The following is an 18249-nucleotide window of genomic DNA, read 5'->3' as shown; positions in this document are numbered from 1 at the left end:
GACTCTCACAGCCCTCCTGGGGCCTGGCTACCCCAGTGCACTTCCTCACCAGCCCCACGCTGCACAGGGGGCTGGTTTCATCCTTAGATTAACATCAGGGTTTTTATTTCAAGCTACTGAAGCAAACCACCAGGAAATTCTCTGAGGAGCAGAGCAGTAAGAACCAATCAGAGCTCATATGCAGGCTCTGTATTCACATAGAAACAGATTGAACCAGAGAGCACCGTGTTGTCATCGGCGTATCGGAGAGGATAAATGAGGTGAAGTATGAGCACAGGGAAGTTAGGAGAGGCAGAGGCAAAGCTGCAAGAGCTCCAGCAAGATTCGGAAATGCAGATACGACACGATCATCTCATAGTGAAGGGCGAGGCAGACCGGGTGTGAGACTCTCCTGTCTGAACACACGTTACTTCTCCCATAAGAAAATGTAATAACTATTGTGCCCAACTTAATTCCTTAGCCATTTTCCTTCACAAAACACAGCACCTACTTCTCCTAAAACGAAGCACGGGCATTGTTTAAGTCCTAGATGGCAGATAAAGCAGCAACGTCACCGCACCCTTGAACGTGACACCAGATCAGCGGGCTAGCACCCCTTACAGGGGCTGACTTGACCCTGGTGGCCTCCACCTCCACCGAGGAAGCGCAGCTGGAACGGGGGCCATGAATGATGGGGCTACCACACGTTCATTCCCCGTCACCCACACCAGCTGCAACATCAAGTAGGAAGGGAACTAACTTGCTCCTTGGGGGGGCCTAGGTGTTTACGAGTTTATCTTCACCTTAGAGAATGAACGCGTTTCCAGGAGGAAGCACAGAGGAGCTAGCTGACTAACGCATGCAACCCAGGAGGGGGCTCGGGCAGGGTGCGGACACCCATGGCGTGACCTGGCATCTATCCAATGAGGCATGTTCCTGCCAGGCTATGGGGGGTTGACGGGGCACACCCGTGGGTGGGGCTGATGACCTTGCACTGAAGGAGCTCCAGTGATTAGGCCTAAGGTCACATTTATGTGCCAATTTGAGACAGCGTCCCTTTCATCGTCCTGTTAGCTACAGAACAGACAGCATGCATGTAAAATGAGCCTTACTCCGTTTTTGGCTTCAGGAACACGGCGATCAAGAGCTCACCCATCAATTTCATTCTAAGATCTTTGAACAAGTGTTTGCTGCTTTCGTAACCTGTGCCGGGTGAGCCCCTGGGTCATCCCTGTTAGGGAGATGGCAGGATCTAGCAGTCGCCCGCTCAGGCCAGGGGTGGCACAGGGGAAGGAGGATCCTTCGAGGAAGGAAACATTCTGAAGGAAGGGAATATATTTGAAACTCATGCCACGTGAAATAGGTGTCATTTTTACTTTATTTAAGGACAAAAGAGGGGAGAAGAGGGACAACAGTAATTTTCATAATACACAGAAGACGAGTTAGCACTGAAAAAAGAAAGCTGTGTGTGTACTTGCCACCAGTCTGCTTTGCAGCTCTGATTAGTAAACAATGCAGCTTGTCACTTGCATTACTGTTTAGCAAATTTATAACTGGCAAAACTGGGGATTATGAATCACCGTAAGTGGACTACAACGAAGACGAAAGCCTAAATAACCCACAAAAGATCACTTAAAGGTAAACCATAAATACGTGATGCACATTAGTGTAACAAAACCATTTTTTTGTAAACATTTTCTTCAACACAACATGGGCGTGAGAAAAAGTAAAAACACTGCGCTCGATACAGAGAGACTCTGCTTTAAACACAGAAGGGTATCACTTATTAAGGCTCTGACTAAACCTAGAGCCATACTGGTATTTTGTTTGGAAGAGTTGTCATAGTTTTCCGCGTTCCACATTTAACGGTATCAGCATAATACTATCTTCTTCTGTTGATTTTGCCATCTTTGCACTTCTGTGAAGTCACTACCCTGTTAAAGGAGAAAGATCATCCCTTTCTCTAGAAGAAAGACATCGCGACAGCTCGCCATCTTTCATGGAGAAACCTAACCGGGCGCCTGCTTGAGGCTGTGGCAACAGAGTCTGATCGACAAGGCGGGGAGGCCACGGAGGGAGGGATACCACGGCCGAGGAAAGCACACCGCAGGCACCCACCCAGGGGACCAGTGGCCAGCTGACCTCGGTCAGCTAAGCCCGGCGATGGATTCAATCACGTTCAACTCCAACACCACCAGGTGCTGCCCAACTAGGACAGGCCCACCCTGACCTGAGCTCGGAGCCCATCGCCCCTGAGGGAAATGTAGTTTTTTCAAGTTCTCAGTACTCAGCAATTCCAAGGGAACACCATTTGCATGGCCTGTGTCACAGCCCTTGACTTACAGACACTGAGCTTCAAGTCTGGATGATGCAGACCATGAGGCCTCATCCCTTTTTGTATCTTCCATGTCGGTATCAGAAGTTCAGTATTTTTTTCAAAGACACCTGCCCAACTTTTACCTTTCACTAAAGTCATGGGAGGGGGCTACAACTGACCCCGCCACGTGGTCCTTTCTCCTCCTGGTGCACGTGTTCACTGAGGCACATTTCGTCTTGGGTCAAAAGCCAAGCCGAGGAGGGAAACGCCAGCAGTGAGGTGGCTGGGACTGCGGCCCCGTGGTGACCGAGTCTGGCCTGTCTCAGAAGTCCCTTCCGAGGGTGGGATTAACTCCCCAATCTTCTCTATGTTCAGTATGAATTAGTAGAAAACAACTATCTCTTTCTGCCTTAGACATCAGCACCACACCAAAGTCTCACACACGGACAACCTGTTTCCCCGGCCTTATCCTTCCAGTACGGAGGCGGGTTTTCTCAGTGGGTCCTGTGGTGGCGCGTGTACGCGACCAGCTGTTGTTTCTGCGTTTGCGAGTGTATGTACTTTTCACTAGGGTTTGAAATTCACAGGAGAGCCTCTGGCAAAAATGCTGACCCAGGAGGAAGAGGATGACAAGTCAAAAAGGATGCCAAATGGGATGCGAATGCCGGGCCAAGCCTCAGCAAACAGGTGCAGGTGACTGTTGGAGGAAAACCTCCACTTACACGTCACAAAAGAAAATTCGCCACGGAGGAGGAGTGAGCCTATGAAACACCGAGCTTTTGTTTGGTGGATGCAACACTCCCATCAGAACTCAACAACAGGAAAGGTGGACGGCAGAGCCACGGTGCGGAGCGCTGCTCCTTTACCAAGCAATTAAATCCTCAGAGGAACCGAGTGACCAGAAGCCATGAAACCAATTATTACCCAAGACATTTATTACAAATGTCATGAACATATTCATAAAGTAAAACTGGTTTAAAAAACAGAGAGAGAATGGGAGAGCAAGGGAGAGAACGAGAAAAGCCAGGGCTTTGATATCACACCCAAAACACAGGAAGATGCTATCTTACGAATGAGCAGTATTAACTACATTCTTAAAATAGTTTTAGTGCATTGCATTTTTTAGAAAAAGGGAAATACCCCTGGCCCCAAGGAAAGGTTCCTGCAACACTGTTAACAGTTTGTGGGGCTGTCCCCATATGACCACCTGTCTGCAAACCCCGATTTGAGAACACTGAGGCCCCTCGTGCTCTGGGTGATGGCCGCCCGTCCACCACCACGGGTGAATCTGGTGGAAACAGCGCGATCTGCTCTCTCAACTGAGAAAGCAGACGCGCCCAGCGAGACAAGCCTCGTGGCTGTTTCCCATCTTCAGGGACAATTTCTCTTGTGCCTACTGAGACCTGTGACGAAGTAACAGTCAAACTTCAATTGGATAGTTTTGGTATTAAGATTAAATTAAACATTAATGTTTTCCTCCAAAAACATATAAACTAAACCACCTCTTAATGCATTAAAAACAATGAGGTAGGCGAAAAAATAAACACGTGGCTGAAAAAAATTTTTTTTCCCTCCGCAAGTGCAGACCGTGGTGAAACTGCTGTTGCACTTCTAGGTTTAAACAAAAATTAAACCTTTGACTGAGGCAGTGCTAATACTGTCACACAACAAGGTTCTGGCCAGGATACAAATGCACACCTTTTCTTTTTCTTTTTTTTCTTTTTTTGAAGAATTATCTGCACATGATTTAGGCAAAACCTGGTACACAGAAAATGACTGAGTTCTTGGCCAAAAAAAAAAGAATTCCCAAGAAACCAAATGCCAAATGGGTCCCTAACCCACCCACCCCACCTCCCAAGCCCCACCCACAAAAAAGTTATCCTAGTAACTGTGTCTTTCACATTTTATAAATATTAACTTCTTAAACCTGCACCTTCTTCTTTGTCCACATATGGTCACATTACAAAAAAGAAATGTCAATTAAATACATTGTTAATGTTACTATATTAAATCTGCTCTTGGCTTCAGTGACCTGCTCGTCCGAGCACACTTTACACCCGCTGTGCCCACTTCTAACCACCCGCCGGCGTGTCTGTTCTCCACCTGCAGACACCCCGGGACAGAGTCACAGACGAGGAATTCTGGAGCTGGAGGGAAGGCGTTTGCGTTCTGCCTGATGCTTGATTCCAACACCGATAGCACCTGATGGTAGAGTCTCAACAGCACCAGCTGCGTTGCAGCCTTGATTTATTTCGAACAGGACAAGAAGAGAGTGGGGATGAACTGGTAAGAGCGGGCGGGAGAGGAGAGGAGACTCCCCGCCCACGCGGCCTGGGCGGCTCCGAGCTCCAGTTGCCAGGAATTCCAGGTTCTCATCTCGATGACTCCGGGGCCGGCATCCCCGCCCGCCACTCCTACCAGCTCAGAAGAGAGGTCCTGCCCAGCGTCATGAAGTACACCTGGCTGCTGCCCCCGGACCGAACCGAGGCAAAGAACACCTGTAGGAGGGGAGGAGAGGGGAGGAGAGGAGAGGAGAGGGGAGGAGAGGGGTCAGCAGGACCCTGGTCCCACAACCCCAGGGGCCCCTCCCAAAGGAAATCTGGGGTGACGTCCATTCGTCTGTGAAGGAGCCAGTTTTCATCTTGACCAGGAATGCTCCTTAGCCAACGGATGACTCCTCATACGTCGTGCCCTACTGTGAGAACGCAGAGGAACAAAGGCGGCGTTCCCGAAACGGGATCGTCTGTGTTCACCTCCACGGCTAATACCTTCTGAAAGATGAATGGGATTTTGGCAAACTCAGTGCGCAGAGGGGAGGCTCCTCCGCTACCTCGTTTCTCTCTTTTAGGAAATGAAGCTGAGATGTATTAGTTACTTCATATGACTCTATAGTCAAAGTAATATAATTTAGTTTTGTGCCTTTTATTAATAAACCCCGAGGGATGTGACATCATGAATGATAAAAATATTTAAATGCCTGAAGTTCAAGGAATATCATGGGTATGGCTCTACTGAACACACTCAGGAAAGCGTGAGCCAAAAAGCTGGCAGAATCTGGCTTAGGTCTGAGGTTGTATGGATTTTCAAGGTAAAAGATCTAGGAGGTATTACGTAGGAAAACAAAGGCCAAGTGCACCGGCAAATGGGCTAGAGGACGGCAGGAGGAAGTGGGCTGGTGGTGATGCAGCTCTTGAGTAGAAGAGCACGTGGCCGGGCAGGAGGCCCAGCTGACAAGGAGAAGTGACAGCTCTCTTCGTCTGAGAGGTCAAGCTGAGGTCTGCTTGCTAGGAGGTTTAATATGTTTTAACGTGAAGCAAAAGGGGGAAATGTTTCTAAGGCTGCAGTGGGCGGCCCCAGGTGGTCAGACATATTTTTATCCAAGTGACAGAAGACAGAGAAATTTGGGCTTAGAAAAGGCCCGAGGGGTCAACACCCTTGGCCAGTGTCTGTTCCACTCCAAGGCTGATTTGGGGAGGGAGGGAGTCAATCCCAGAGAAGACAAGGATGCAGCCAGTTTCAAAAAGCAAAGGTTTTAACTGGGGCTTTGATGCCCCGGGGTCTCACCTGCAGGAAGTACGCCTACTTCTGCATAAAATGATCTCACCTCTTAGGCATTTATGCCACACAAACGATGAACTTATTTCACTACTCAAAAGGTAGACCAACAAGTGGTGTATTTCTGGTACGTATCAGGGGAGAGGAAGTTTTACCCTGTTACTTAAATTTTCACGAGGGTTCCTTCTAAACACAAAAGAATTCCATCCATCTAAACTGGTAGCTTTAACCTCCTCTATCCCTAAACCAAACGTAGCCTAGGCAGGCCACCTGATGGGAATAAGAACCCCGAAAGACAAAAAACAAAAACCCAACATAAGATGATTTCTGCAGCGATAAACATCTCCACCCCCTCAACAAAAACAAAATAAAATATATCATGACCTCCATAAACAGACCTAAAAAGTCACTGCTGAAAAGTTCCTTGATAAATTTACTTCAGAATCCATCAAAATCCCAAGGAAAGGCTTCACCAAACTTCATGGAAAATAAACCATTGCTAAAAGATAGTAGCAAACTAAAAAGAATCTCTAAGGAAGCCGTTACCTTGTCGTTGCGTTCACATAAGAATTTCAGTCTTTGAGCCCTTTTGTGCATAAACACACCGTCCAAGTGGCCGGTCTCCACAGACCGGATCTCTATGGCCTTTTCTCCCCAGCCCATCGTCTGATTGGATCGAATATACGCTTTTTGAGAGGAGAAAACACATATTGTTAAAGGTAAGACAGCCGTGGAAAGAAACTGCTCAGGTCTCTCTCTCTCTCTCTCTCTCTCTCTCACACACACACACACACACACACCCCACCGCTCTAAATAGCTAGTATTTGGGGGTTTTGTTTGCAAGGAACTCTGCATGTGCACCCTCGTGGTCCATCCCGGGAGGCCGTATTTTGAATCAACAGTTGAGGCAGTTCACGCCGGAGCATCACCCGCCCCCCCACCCCCACCCCATAGCTTAGCTCGTATTTTCATCACACTAGTTACCAGGGAGGCAGCGAGAAGGAAAGCCAAGCGGACAGAACCAGTGACGTAACTGCAATTAAACCAAAACAGTTTGGGGATATAAACTTGGAGCCATGAGGGTTCCAGAGGTCAGCCTTCGCTGCTGAATGCACAGGGACGGTCAGGAGGCTGAGTGTCGACTGCGGCTGGGCCACGGAATGGCAAGAGTGATCACTTACCCTTCTGTCTCCCCTCACTTCCCACACATCAGTCAACAACTACACCTGCCCTACTTCCCCTGGCTGTCTTAAAGATTAAATGAAGGACTGTGAACGACAGAGTTTTAAAAAATAATTACTTGGATTTTGTCCTAACATAAGACTATTACGTGTGTCATGGTCTACAGTCTAACTTTCCACCATCTACTGCCAGCCACTCTGTTAAGTGGCCAGAGGGTCTGAAGAACACGTAAAATCAGTACACAAACTACACGCCTCTTTAGGAAGGGCCTCTTCCCGTCAGGGACGCGCACCTACAGACGTTGGCATCTCTCCCCACTGCAGAACCACATCCTTGGTAATCCTTCCATAGGTGTTCACATAGACCCCTTCGTCTTCATAGCACACCAGAAGCTCCATTCCATCCGTGTTGGGGAGGATGATGATTGCGTGGGGTTTGATGCTGCACTGGATCTAGAGAAGAGGAACAAAGCACAGGCACGCATGTTTGTGGCGCCTTCTATCCCTGCAAAAGGGCTCAATAAGAATGTCTTGGGGAATGCGCTGGTTCAGATTCCTGGTGATAAACACAACACTGGATAACACTGTGCAAAACCCATGTGATATATATATATATCTGAAAGTCCACCTTTGATAGGTCCTATAATCTACTAGTTCACGTTTTCGGAGCCCCTGGAACACATTTGGATTGGGGGCTCCACTTAATCAATTATGTTCCTCTAACCAGTCCCGACCCACGGAGCTTCTGACCTGACAGCAGCTGCCCAACCCTCCCGTGTTAGTGAAAGCAGGGCGAGGAGGTCTTCAGGAGCGCTTCAGAGCCAGGAGAGGGGGTCTCCACTTGGCTCAGAGCAGAGCGCTACTGAACAGGGGGGCCATTTAAATACTCACCCCCACAGCACAGGGAAAGCAAGGGATCCCTGCTTGTGTTAGTTCCCTAAGCAGAGTAAAGAAAAAAGTCAAAGTAAAATGAAGCCTGTCAACCAACCATAGAGTGTGGGTTCTTTCTTACGTGTGTTGGTAGATAAATGTCATAGACTGATCCTGAATCCACGTCAACAGCATGGAATCCAGCACAGGATCCATAGATCACTTTCAACCTCTGGCCTTCCTCAACAGTGAGATCCACCAGTAATGGCTTATGCACCAAATCTCCAAACGACTACAAAGAAGCAACAGAGACAGCAGCCGTGAGACGAAGCAGAGCTTATTTCTGATGGTTCAAACTGGAGAAGCTAGACCCAGGCACGCCGTTACTCAATTACTGAACCACCCTGGCAAAAACCGTAAGCAAAACTACTCTGTACAGTAAGTCTTGAAGTTATTTTGCTCTTATCTGTCAGTCAGCACCAGCTGCTCCAACGCAGACAGTGGAGAGAGAGCTGCCACACGATACACGTAAGGAGAATTTTATCAGTGTGATCATCACAGTCTCTGCTGAGCTACTCAAACCTCCACTTTAGTTTTCCAGCTAGAGTGATAAAGTTAACGAGAGGCTACCATGTGCCGTAACAGCCTGGGTGGCCTCAGTTTTTCATTAACGTCAACACGTATAGCTCATAAGGCAGATTTGAATAAGGTATTTATTTATAAAAGCAACTAGTACAGTTCCTGGTACCTGGTACATGAAGGTAATTAAGACCAGATCTCAGAAGAGAATTGTAACTACACAATCAACAGCTTTTAGTCAATAATATGTGGCTTTATTTATTTTTTAAAGCAAATATGATAACCCCATTTATACTGCTTTTCTGGGGAATCAAGGAACAAGCAATCTAAGTATGTCCATCTTCCAAATAATGGAAGCCGACCCTTAATAAAATATGTCAAAACTATTTAAAAACATAAGTAAATAGAATCTTTTTGGATACAAAATTCTTAACTTTTTCCCCTGCCCTAAAACAGCCCCGGGGGACAATGCTTAAGGTTTTTTGTCTAATATCAGAAACGATGTTATTAAGTGATTCATAATATCTAATGTTATAGTAATATCATTTTCAATTAAGAATTTCATAAATTTGTATCTAGTGCAAACTCTAGAAGTATAAAAAAGAAATATTAAAAATATCCACAAAAATAACTGCTAATATTTTTCTACAGTATCTTTCTTTGAACAAAAATGGTATACTATACATATTTTAATACTTGTTCTATTTAATGTGTAATAATGCATTCCTTGTGTCATCAAGAGTTTCTGCAACTTCATTTTTAATTAGTCCTCTACTGAATAGATATACCTTAAAGCTGCCTATTGCTGGATACCTGTCAAAAACATAAACATCTACATCTTTATACACGCCCATGACTTTAGGTGGAAAGTCAAGGTCTGCTTTTTAAATGGAGGTGGTGTCAGTCTGTCCTTTCAATCCACGTGTCTGCCCAACATTCCGCTCCTCTCTCACATTCTGAGGACTTAGAAAGCCGACAGTTCGGCTTGTTCCGTTAGAAATGGCCTCTCGCATGATAAAGTTATACCAATATCAGCACATGCTTTTAAACAATCAGTTGTGACCATTCGGGGTTGTCAGACGTATTCCCTGGCTCTCGGCCACAGCGTGCACGGCTGATGCTACTTTTAAGTGCACTTGATGTTGTTACCTTAAAGGCCATGAATTTGTGATATGGCTTGGGTGCCCACGCATACACTTCCACAGAACTCTTCAAAGCAATGACCAGAAACTTGATTCTTTCATATTTTACTGCAACAACAAATAAGAGGAGCACAGGTCAGTATCAACGTGGACTCCAAATTCTTTCAGTTGTCCTCTGCAAACTCTCTAAATATGCCTTCTGCTGAGCCACCAAACCAACAAGAGAAAAATGCTGAGAGGTCAAGCCTCGTGGTTCACTTTTCCGATTCTTTAATGTACAATTCAGGCTGTTCCCATCCTCCTCCGTGTTGCGTTGGACTCAACTCCATACCCTGGTTGCCATCGATGAGCACTTTCGCTGATGTCCCTAACCTTCTTAGGCTGTAAGTACTTAATAATCAAGGACAATGTCAGCCTTTCCACCCTACCACCCTGAGGGCTCAGTACTAGTTCAAAAGGATAATGATGTGATTTATCAGACAAGAGGGTCCCGAATCCCAGCAAGAGGTCAAGTCTTCCACGTGGCCTTTCCTGACTCCTGTGGGGGGGTTACAGATGGAGGAACACAGAAGGCTACGACAAAATACTCATCAACTGAGTTGGAATTCTATCTATGTCTGTGTGCAAGATCAAGTATCATTTCAAACCACTTCCTGAGCTATAGAGACAGTAGTAATTGCTAGGAGTTTAGCTAAAGTTGTGTACTAAAAGTAAAGAAAATCTCTCTTTAACTTTATATATATATATATATACATATATATATATATATATACGTATATATATATATGTATATATATGTGTGTATATATATATGTATATATATATGTATATATATGTGTATATATATATGTGTATATATATATATATATATGTATACATATATATATGTATATATATAGGCCTCGTTTACGCAGCTGTTTCAGTCCTCTTCACAGCCAGCAACTCCGCTTAGAGCAGATACCCGGAGGGGCCCTGGCCACACCTGACTTACTGGCTGGTGCAGACTCCCGGTGTTTTCATGGGCTCTCTAAACCGCAGCACTCCGCCTTTGAACATGAGACTTGATAACTCTCCTTGTTATTTCATGTATTGTCACTATTCAAGTGAATCACATGACTATTAAGATACAAAGGATTATAAGAGGCACTGAAAGCAGGTCTGATGGGATAGAATTTTCTGTGATGGAAAGGGTTCATGTCCACCCTGCTGATATGACAGCCACTAGTTACATGGTGCTATTGAGCACCTGGAATGTACTCATGTCACTGAAGAAAGAAACTGTAACGTTTATTTCATGATAATTAGTTTACATATAAATTTAAATACCCACCCCCCCACCCCGCCTTCTGAGCCCGGCTCAGGTTAACACATCTGCCTCTCACTCTCCTGTAGGGTCATCTATTCAGAGCCATTTCATTACATTTAGCCTTAGACGATTTCAGTTACTTATCAACAAATAAAAACAGTACACAGGGGCTTCCCTGGTGGCGCAGTGGTTGAGAGTCCGCCTGCCGATGTGGGGGACGCGGGTTCGTGCCCCGGTCCGGGAAGATCCCACGTGCCGCGGAGCGGCTGGGCCCGTGAGCTATGGCCGCTGAGCCTGCGCGTCCGGAGCCTGTGCTCCGCAACGGGAGAGGCCACGACAGTGAGAGGCCCACGTACCGCAAAACAATCAAACAAACAAAAAACAGTACACAAAAACACAACACAGAAAATTCTAATCCCGAAATCTATACCGAGGTGATAGAGCCCTGCAGGATCACTCAGAATCAGTCCACTATCGGGGTGGCAGCCGCACTCATTAGTAACCAATGAGCTGAGGGCCGTGGACAGGTTACATAAACAAGACGACAACGCCAAGGATGTAATATCCCTGGGAGCAGAGGCACTGACTACAGTATGCAGTTTCATAAACACAGAGGAAAAGAAAACACACAAGCAGAAATCAACATTCAATACACCCCTTACGTTACTCAGTCTTAAGTATACAGTCTCTGTATACTTAAGACTTATACCATTTGCTAACCTTCTCAACCTCCCATTTCAAATTCAATTAGAACACATCATCTTGCCCATAAAACTGTAACTGGGCTAAGCTCCATTATTTCCCCTTTATTTCCAACACTAGTACCTATATTTTGATTTTCTTCCCCAACACGAAAAAACTTATTTTGGTTTTGTTCTTGTGAGATCTTATTTCATGAGAAGCACGGCAGGCATGTTGAGGAGAAAAGAACAAAACGGCTGCCATGAAACACTGACTGGCCAGCAAGACTCACTTCTTAGTGATGAGCGGAGTAGCTCTGCACAGCGCATTTAATTCAAGCCAACAGGCCACAGCTACTTGGGCAAACTCTCAAACGTTCAGTCAGTGACTGCCAAGGACCCAGAGTCCTCCAAGTGAGGACAAGCCTACAGCGCAAAGGAGGAGTCCAAACGTCTCTCCTCTGGCAACGCTCCCTTCTTGTCTGCAAGATGTGAGCCACATCTTACAGAGTGTGGATTGTCCAAGGAAAGGGTGAGAAGAGGCTCACGACGGACGGCAGGGACAGCGGAGTTAAGATTAACTGAAGGCCTGCAGGTCTCAGGATTAGAAGGTGCCTCAGAAACGCCCTGATACAGAAATGAGTTACAAGTCTCAGAGACAAGTTCATTACTGAAAGCTTCAAAAACACATGGATTTTAAATGGAACATTAATTAAACCTTGGCAAAACAAAACCCTTACGCCCGCCGTGGGACTTACCGACTTTATAGTGGACGCATCCTTCCAAATCTCCCACGGTCGTCCAACCCTGCTTCTTCTCAACTTCCGGATCGTTGTGAAGTATTTTATTTCTTAACCAGGACAAATAGTAGACACGTAACTTATCCTTTTTGCCTAGCAAAACAAATATAAGTACTTTACATGCATATTCAAAAGTAGATATCCTCATTAACAACAATAGTAACCGAAAGAAACTGCAATAAACAATAAATATCATCCCCTAGGAAACCTTTTTGTATCAGTTTCACTAGCAACTCAATTCAAGCTATTATGTCATCTGATTCTCAAAACCCTCTAGTGTAACTATTATTTCCCATTTGAGAGCACCAAAGGGTTTCACAGATCACCCAACTTGGGGACTTGAACCCAGCCATAAACTGGAGATGGGCACAACTTACTGAGCTAACAGAAGACTCAGACCCAGAACACGTGAAGAACTCCTATAAATCAATTAGAAGAGAGATAACCTAGCAGAAATATTGAGCAAGCGCCTAGGACAGACAAAAGATGTTACTGCATAGATTCATGAAAAGGTACTTGCTCTCAACAGTCTGAAAAGGATACAGACTGCGTAAGCCCACCTATGACATTCTGGAAAAGGCAATATCGAGACAGTAAAAAAAGACCAGCGGTTGCCAGGGGCTTTGAGGGAGGGAGGAGTAGGTGGAGAACCAGAGGGTTTTTAGGGCAGTGGAACTAGTCTGTATGAAGCTGCAACGGTGGGTAAAATTATGCGTGGGTCGAACCCAGAGCACACACACACACAGAGAACGCTAACGCAAACCGTGGACTTCAGCTAACCTGTTAGCTAAAGTATTAATATTGGTTCATCCGCTCTAACAAATGTACCACATTAATGCGAGAGAATAGGGGAAACTGGAGAGGGCCAATATGGGGACCGTCTACACTTTCTGTTCAATTTCTGTGTAAACGTAAAACTGCTCTAGGAAAAGAGCCAGACACAAAAGAGTATCTAGCGTGTTCTAAGGTGTTCAAAGTCAGGACAGGGCTTCCCTCTGGGGAGGAGGGGCAGTGCAGGGGAGCCACCGGGGGGCTGGGATGGCTCCCCTCGTGCCCAGGGTGGGGGGCTACGTGCATGGGTTCTAACTGTGACTCTTCACGGAGCTGTACACCATTTATACGTCTGTGCACTTTCTGTGTCATGTCTTATACTTCAACACAACCTTACTAAGTTTTGAAGGATTTTTGAAAGTGGGAAAATACTCAATGTATTAAGTGAAACAAAGATGACATCGTTTTATGTACAGTGTTTTATTCCCACACTATGAGATATATTTACAGAAACGAGGAGGGGGAAATACAATAAAATGTTAACAAGAGGTATCTCTGAGATGGGGGTTACATTTTATTTTATTCTTCCTAAGTTTTTTTGTTTTCGAAGTTGCCTACAACTGACATGTATTAATTACTTTTATGATTTTGAAAACCACTGAAAGCTACAAAGAGGAAAGAAAAGAATACAGAAAAGTAGGCCAAAAAAATGGTATCAGTTGATTACTGATCCCCATGAATCCTCTTGCTCACTGGATCATAAAATGAAGTTTAAGCCATTTTTTAGCGGATTTATTTTTCCTTCCTACGATTCTAAAACTTATCTTCCATCACTTTTTAAAGCTCAAGTTTTAAACGGCTGTTTTCTCATTTAAGTAAGAGACGGATGGTGAAATTTCTGCATTTCAATGAACATCTTAAACCAAAAGCCCATTTGAAAACTAAAATAAGTGCCAGAAATTTGTTACGTATAAATAAATGTAACAAGTTTGAGTGAGGAGGTAATTAAATCAAAATCACTGCTGTTAACAGAGGACAGGTCTTACACTCCTACATACTCTTTGACCCCAGCAAACCCACAAATTATTAGGAGATTATGATCTAGGCAACATGGATTCATATGCCTGATGGTTAAGTGAGCTGCAAAGATACTTGTGAAAAATGTTTACATGAGAGGGAAAAAAAGGAATAAATGGAAAGACTAACAACAGAAAATAGTAAACAAACTATCGTACGTCTATGCAAAGAAACATCCTGTAGCCGTGCAGAATGGGTACCATGAAGGAACATTCAGGGACAGGAGAGGGTAGCCCACAAGGTTTGCACAAACAAGAAAGGACGGAATACACTTAAACTTCAGGGCAGTGGCTACCAAGGGCAAGTAGACGCCAAAGGTATGCAGAGCAGTGTATTCTAACATCTGTTAAAAACTACCTTGTCAGTACATGGGTGTCGTATTATTCTCTCAGTGTTTGAAATGTCGCATAACTATTTTTATGGAGATTTTTCCCCCCTAAGTGTGTATTCTGAGTGCGTGTATGCTTAAAAGACTGGAAATTAAAAACTGAAGTTAACAGATGTTATCTTCGGATAATTTTACTATTTATTTCTCCCATTTGCTTTTCTGCAGTAGTTTCTTACTTTCTACAATGAACACATATAATTTATACTAAGAAAAATGCTCTTTCTAAAAAGACACTTATAGTAAGTGTTGACTGACATTAAAAAAACCCCACGGTACTTTTACCATCAATGGCAAAGAACAGTTCCTTGTGCGTGAGAGAGCCCTGTGGCAAAGAACAGTTCCTTGTGCGTGAGAGAGCCCTGTGGAAGGGAGTGGACATAAACCCACACTCTGAACGGGACAGGCCGCAGAGGGCGGCGGCAGGGTGGCGGGCAGTGTGAAGTAGGAAGTGCAGGTTCCTGTGCTCCCCGGGACCTCTCAGCAGAGCCCCAGGCAAATGTGTACACGTGGGCCCCCTCTGAATACATTTTCCTACCACGTTACTGTAAAATCATGCTACAGTTCTAGGTCATTTAGCTATTACTTCAGAAAAGGAGCTCACTCGAGTTCTGTGCCAGCGAGTGCCACGTTTTTAAACAGTGCTAGGGGCCTGCCTTCCCCGAACACACGCTTACCAGATATTGTCACCAAGACATTCAAGCCTTCCAGGACGTCCATCTGTTGAAATCGTCTTCTGTTGATCAGAGGATACACCTTCCCTTGGCCACTTCTGTCCAGCAGCATCAGGCCACTCTCTGTACCCACCAACAAGTTCACTCCTATTTCAAGGACACAGAAAGCCCACAATTTTACACTGTGCTTGACAAACAACCTCGTATGGAGCGGACAGCAAAGCTTATCTGGAAGAGTGGTTTTCTTAAGCCACCCACAAACAAGAGAGCTTGAAGTACCCAAACTGCAACAAATCACCACAGAAGAGAGAGGATGAAATACTCACATGTAAAAAAGGATCTATGGGGGGGGGAGGGACCACGAGCCCGCCTCACCCCCCTGATTACCTTCACCACCCTCCAGTTTCCAGTTCTTCCTCAGTTGCCCCAGGACGTCCCAGCCCACCGTCCTGGGTACCACAGACTCTCCATCTCATCCGTCACATCAGACACCCGAACAAACCTTCATCTGATGTCACGATCCCCGCCTGCTTCCTTCACCTGTCTTTTCACGGGAAAACTTCTAGAACGAGCCATACACAGCCCCCTTAGTCCTTAACGGTTTGTGACTGCTCCGGCATCTATCACTCAGTTTAAGGTTTTCTTAAAGACCACCCTCCATCATCCTTAAGAAAGGAACAGCTGCATTCGGTCCTCGCTCCCGCGGTTTCTCACCAGCAGTGCACGTGCGCAGGCTGGGGGCGGGGCGTGCCTCCGGGCCGCGGGCCCATCCCGGCTCCACCCTCGTGCCGTCTCCCCCTGGTCTCCACGCACCTTCTCTGCTTCCTAAGCGCGGGCGTCTCCCTTGCTGTCTGTCTGTCTGCTGGAGCAGGACCTCAGAACCAGAAACTCCTGGCTCCACCCCCAACTGCCGGCTGGTCCATCCACTTCCAGTCCTACCGAGACCAGCCTCTCGAGCCCTGACGTTTCTATCAGCAGCAGCGCCAGCACGGCTGCTCCACGAAACTAGCCAAGCTGACCCCGCCCGAGAAGACCCCCCTCACGTTCCTGTTCCTCTGCTCTCCCCGCTTCAGGCTCCGGCCGCCTCACACCGACCGCAGACGGGTAGAGGCCTGAGGTGAGGCTGCTGCGACCCCCTCCCTCCCTCTACTTTCTCGCGACTGTACCGCAAACAGCCCTAACCTTCCTGCAACACTCCTCGGGCCATACTGGGCCCTCAGAAACGGCTCCCTCTCTCTCCGAGAGGGTGCAGAAGCACTCATCCAGCATTCAGAACTCTCTGCCCCTCAAGCCGACTTTGTCACTCACTTACTTTCCCAATTACACTGATTTCCTTGGTCTGTAACCTCGGTTGCCTAAACTAACTTGGTAACTGGTAGCACAGAGCACCTTGCACTCCTAGGGGACTGGGCACTTCTATGTTTGCACTGGTCCCTGACTGGATAATGAACTCGCAGAGTGAAGGAACGCAGTATGTGAGCTTTAACAAAGCAATCGCTCCGTCGGTATTTTCAGGCAGATGGAAGGACAGGGGAGAACGGCATGTACTTCTTGAACCACGTCATCCATATTTATTCAGACACACACACACACACACTTTTCCAGAAAACTTCAAAAGAACAATTGTGAAGGCAACAGGAAAACACCCTCCCCGCCCCCCCTCAGCTCCATGCCTATTTGGTATTGAGTGGGGGAACCCTAGCACCAGGAGGGCAGCATCTACCCAAGAACACCTTGTGGGGAAACCAGAAACACCTTTTGGGTCCTGGGGGACAGCGGGGAACCTGGCATTTACACATGTACTCACACCACCGCTACTTCAGCAACTAACAGAGAGCCAGGCATGCGTGGATGAGGTTACCAAGACGCTGGAGCGCTGTACACTGCAAGCTAAGCTGCTGTCCAACTTTAGCCGACAGCCAAGGAGTTCACTCTGAAGGTCCCAGTTCATATGATATTTCAGCATTTTCCTGGTCGACCTTCCGTATTGAGAAGCTAAAAACAATCTACGTCAACTACCCAAATGTGTAATAACTACACCAAATACGACGAGCATTGTGAAATCTATTATTTGTGGTTTCCAAAAACAAACACCATTCAAACCTCCATCAAGTTTACAGCAAGAAAGATTCAAACGAGCTGAAAAAAGTCTTCATATACACAAAAATTGGAGCTATTTTAGCACTTACCATATTTTCCAATTCTCCAAGAACTGTGTCATTTTGTAAAATACTGAGCGCTAGCAGTCAAAAGAATACAGACAGTCACTGGAAAATAGCAACCTTGGAAATTATGGGCCTATGAAAAAGAACTGTGGCCTGCTGCACCGACTGTTTTTATAAATGTACTTTTTTTAACCTTACAATTGTTAGTTATCATTAAACTTTATAATGCTAATTCTTCAAAGGTAAGCAGGGCTAGGAATTGCAATTGTATCTGCAGGAATCTGGTGCAGGGTGATGGAAGAAATGGCTAAGAGCTCTATAACATGTGATTTAAAATCTCCTTTCAATTCTACGATGAATTACACTGTAGTCAAAGCAGTAAAGTAAGTGCACACAATTCTTCATGATCATAAGAATGGAAACTACTATCACATCCAAAAGATGTGTTAAAATAATTCTGGCTGTAAATAGGGAGAAATTGCCTTACGAAAAAATTAAATAAATATGCAGTAATTTACAAAACAAAAGTCAGTTCAGTAAGATGAAGGATGCTCCCTGCAAGCGTTTTCTAGGAAGGTACACAAAAAACTAACCTAACGTGGGTCAGCAAAACACAAATGCGTCAATTTCACCATTTCAAGAGCACTGCAGCCTCGTCTGGACCTCCTCCTCTTGTCAGGCTACAGCTCTCATAACACATGCTTTAACTTTTCTGGGTCTATGTCTTTGAGAGACTTAATTTTAACTTCACTTAAAAGGTAACTCATG

The 18249-nt window shown here is 45.7% G+C and overlaps 1 protein-coding gene across 13 annotated transcripts in view; it reads right to left on the bottom strand.

The window, feature by feature from the left end:
- Positions 1 to 1350: 1350 nt before the first annotated feature.
- The window catches only part of MAP4K4 (mitogen-activated protein kinase kinase kinase kinase 4), a 173407-nt gene continuing 156508 nt past the window's right edge, over positions 1351 to 18249 (bottom strand). For 7 of the 13 annotated variants that reach the window (XM_082672481.1, XM_082672470.1, XM_082672475.1 and 4 more), the window contains 7 exons: positions 15320 to 15463; positions 12368 to 12502; positions 9631 to 9731; positions 8045 to 8194; positions 7326 to 7485; positions 6398 to 6537; positions 1351 to 4794 (listed from right to left, as the gene is read on the bottom strand). In XM_082672481.1, the coding sequence (XP_082528607.1) occupies positions 4711 to 4794; positions 6398 to 6537; positions 7326 to 7485; positions 8045 to 8194; positions 9631 to 9731; positions 12368 to 12502; positions 15320 to 15463 (914 nt within the window). In that variant the 3' untranslated portion in view covers positions 1351 to 4710. Of the gene's footprint in view, positions 4795 to 5747; positions 6538 to 7325; positions 7486 to 8020; positions 8195 to 9630; positions 9732 to 12367; positions 12503 to 15319; positions 15464 to 18249 lie in introns of those variants that run through there. The other 6 variants (XM_082672480.1, XM_082672469.1, XM_082672476.1 and 3 more) reach the window with 2 other exon arrangements.

The sequence above is a fragment of the Grampus griseus genome (genome assembly GCF_964374135.1).
Source record: "Grampus griseus genome assembly, chromosome: 15".
Lineage (NCBI taxonomy): Eukaryota > Metazoa > Chordata > Mammalia > Artiodactyla > Delphinidae > Grampus > Grampus griseus.
This window is presented reverse-complemented; position numbering and strand designations above follow the sequence as displayed.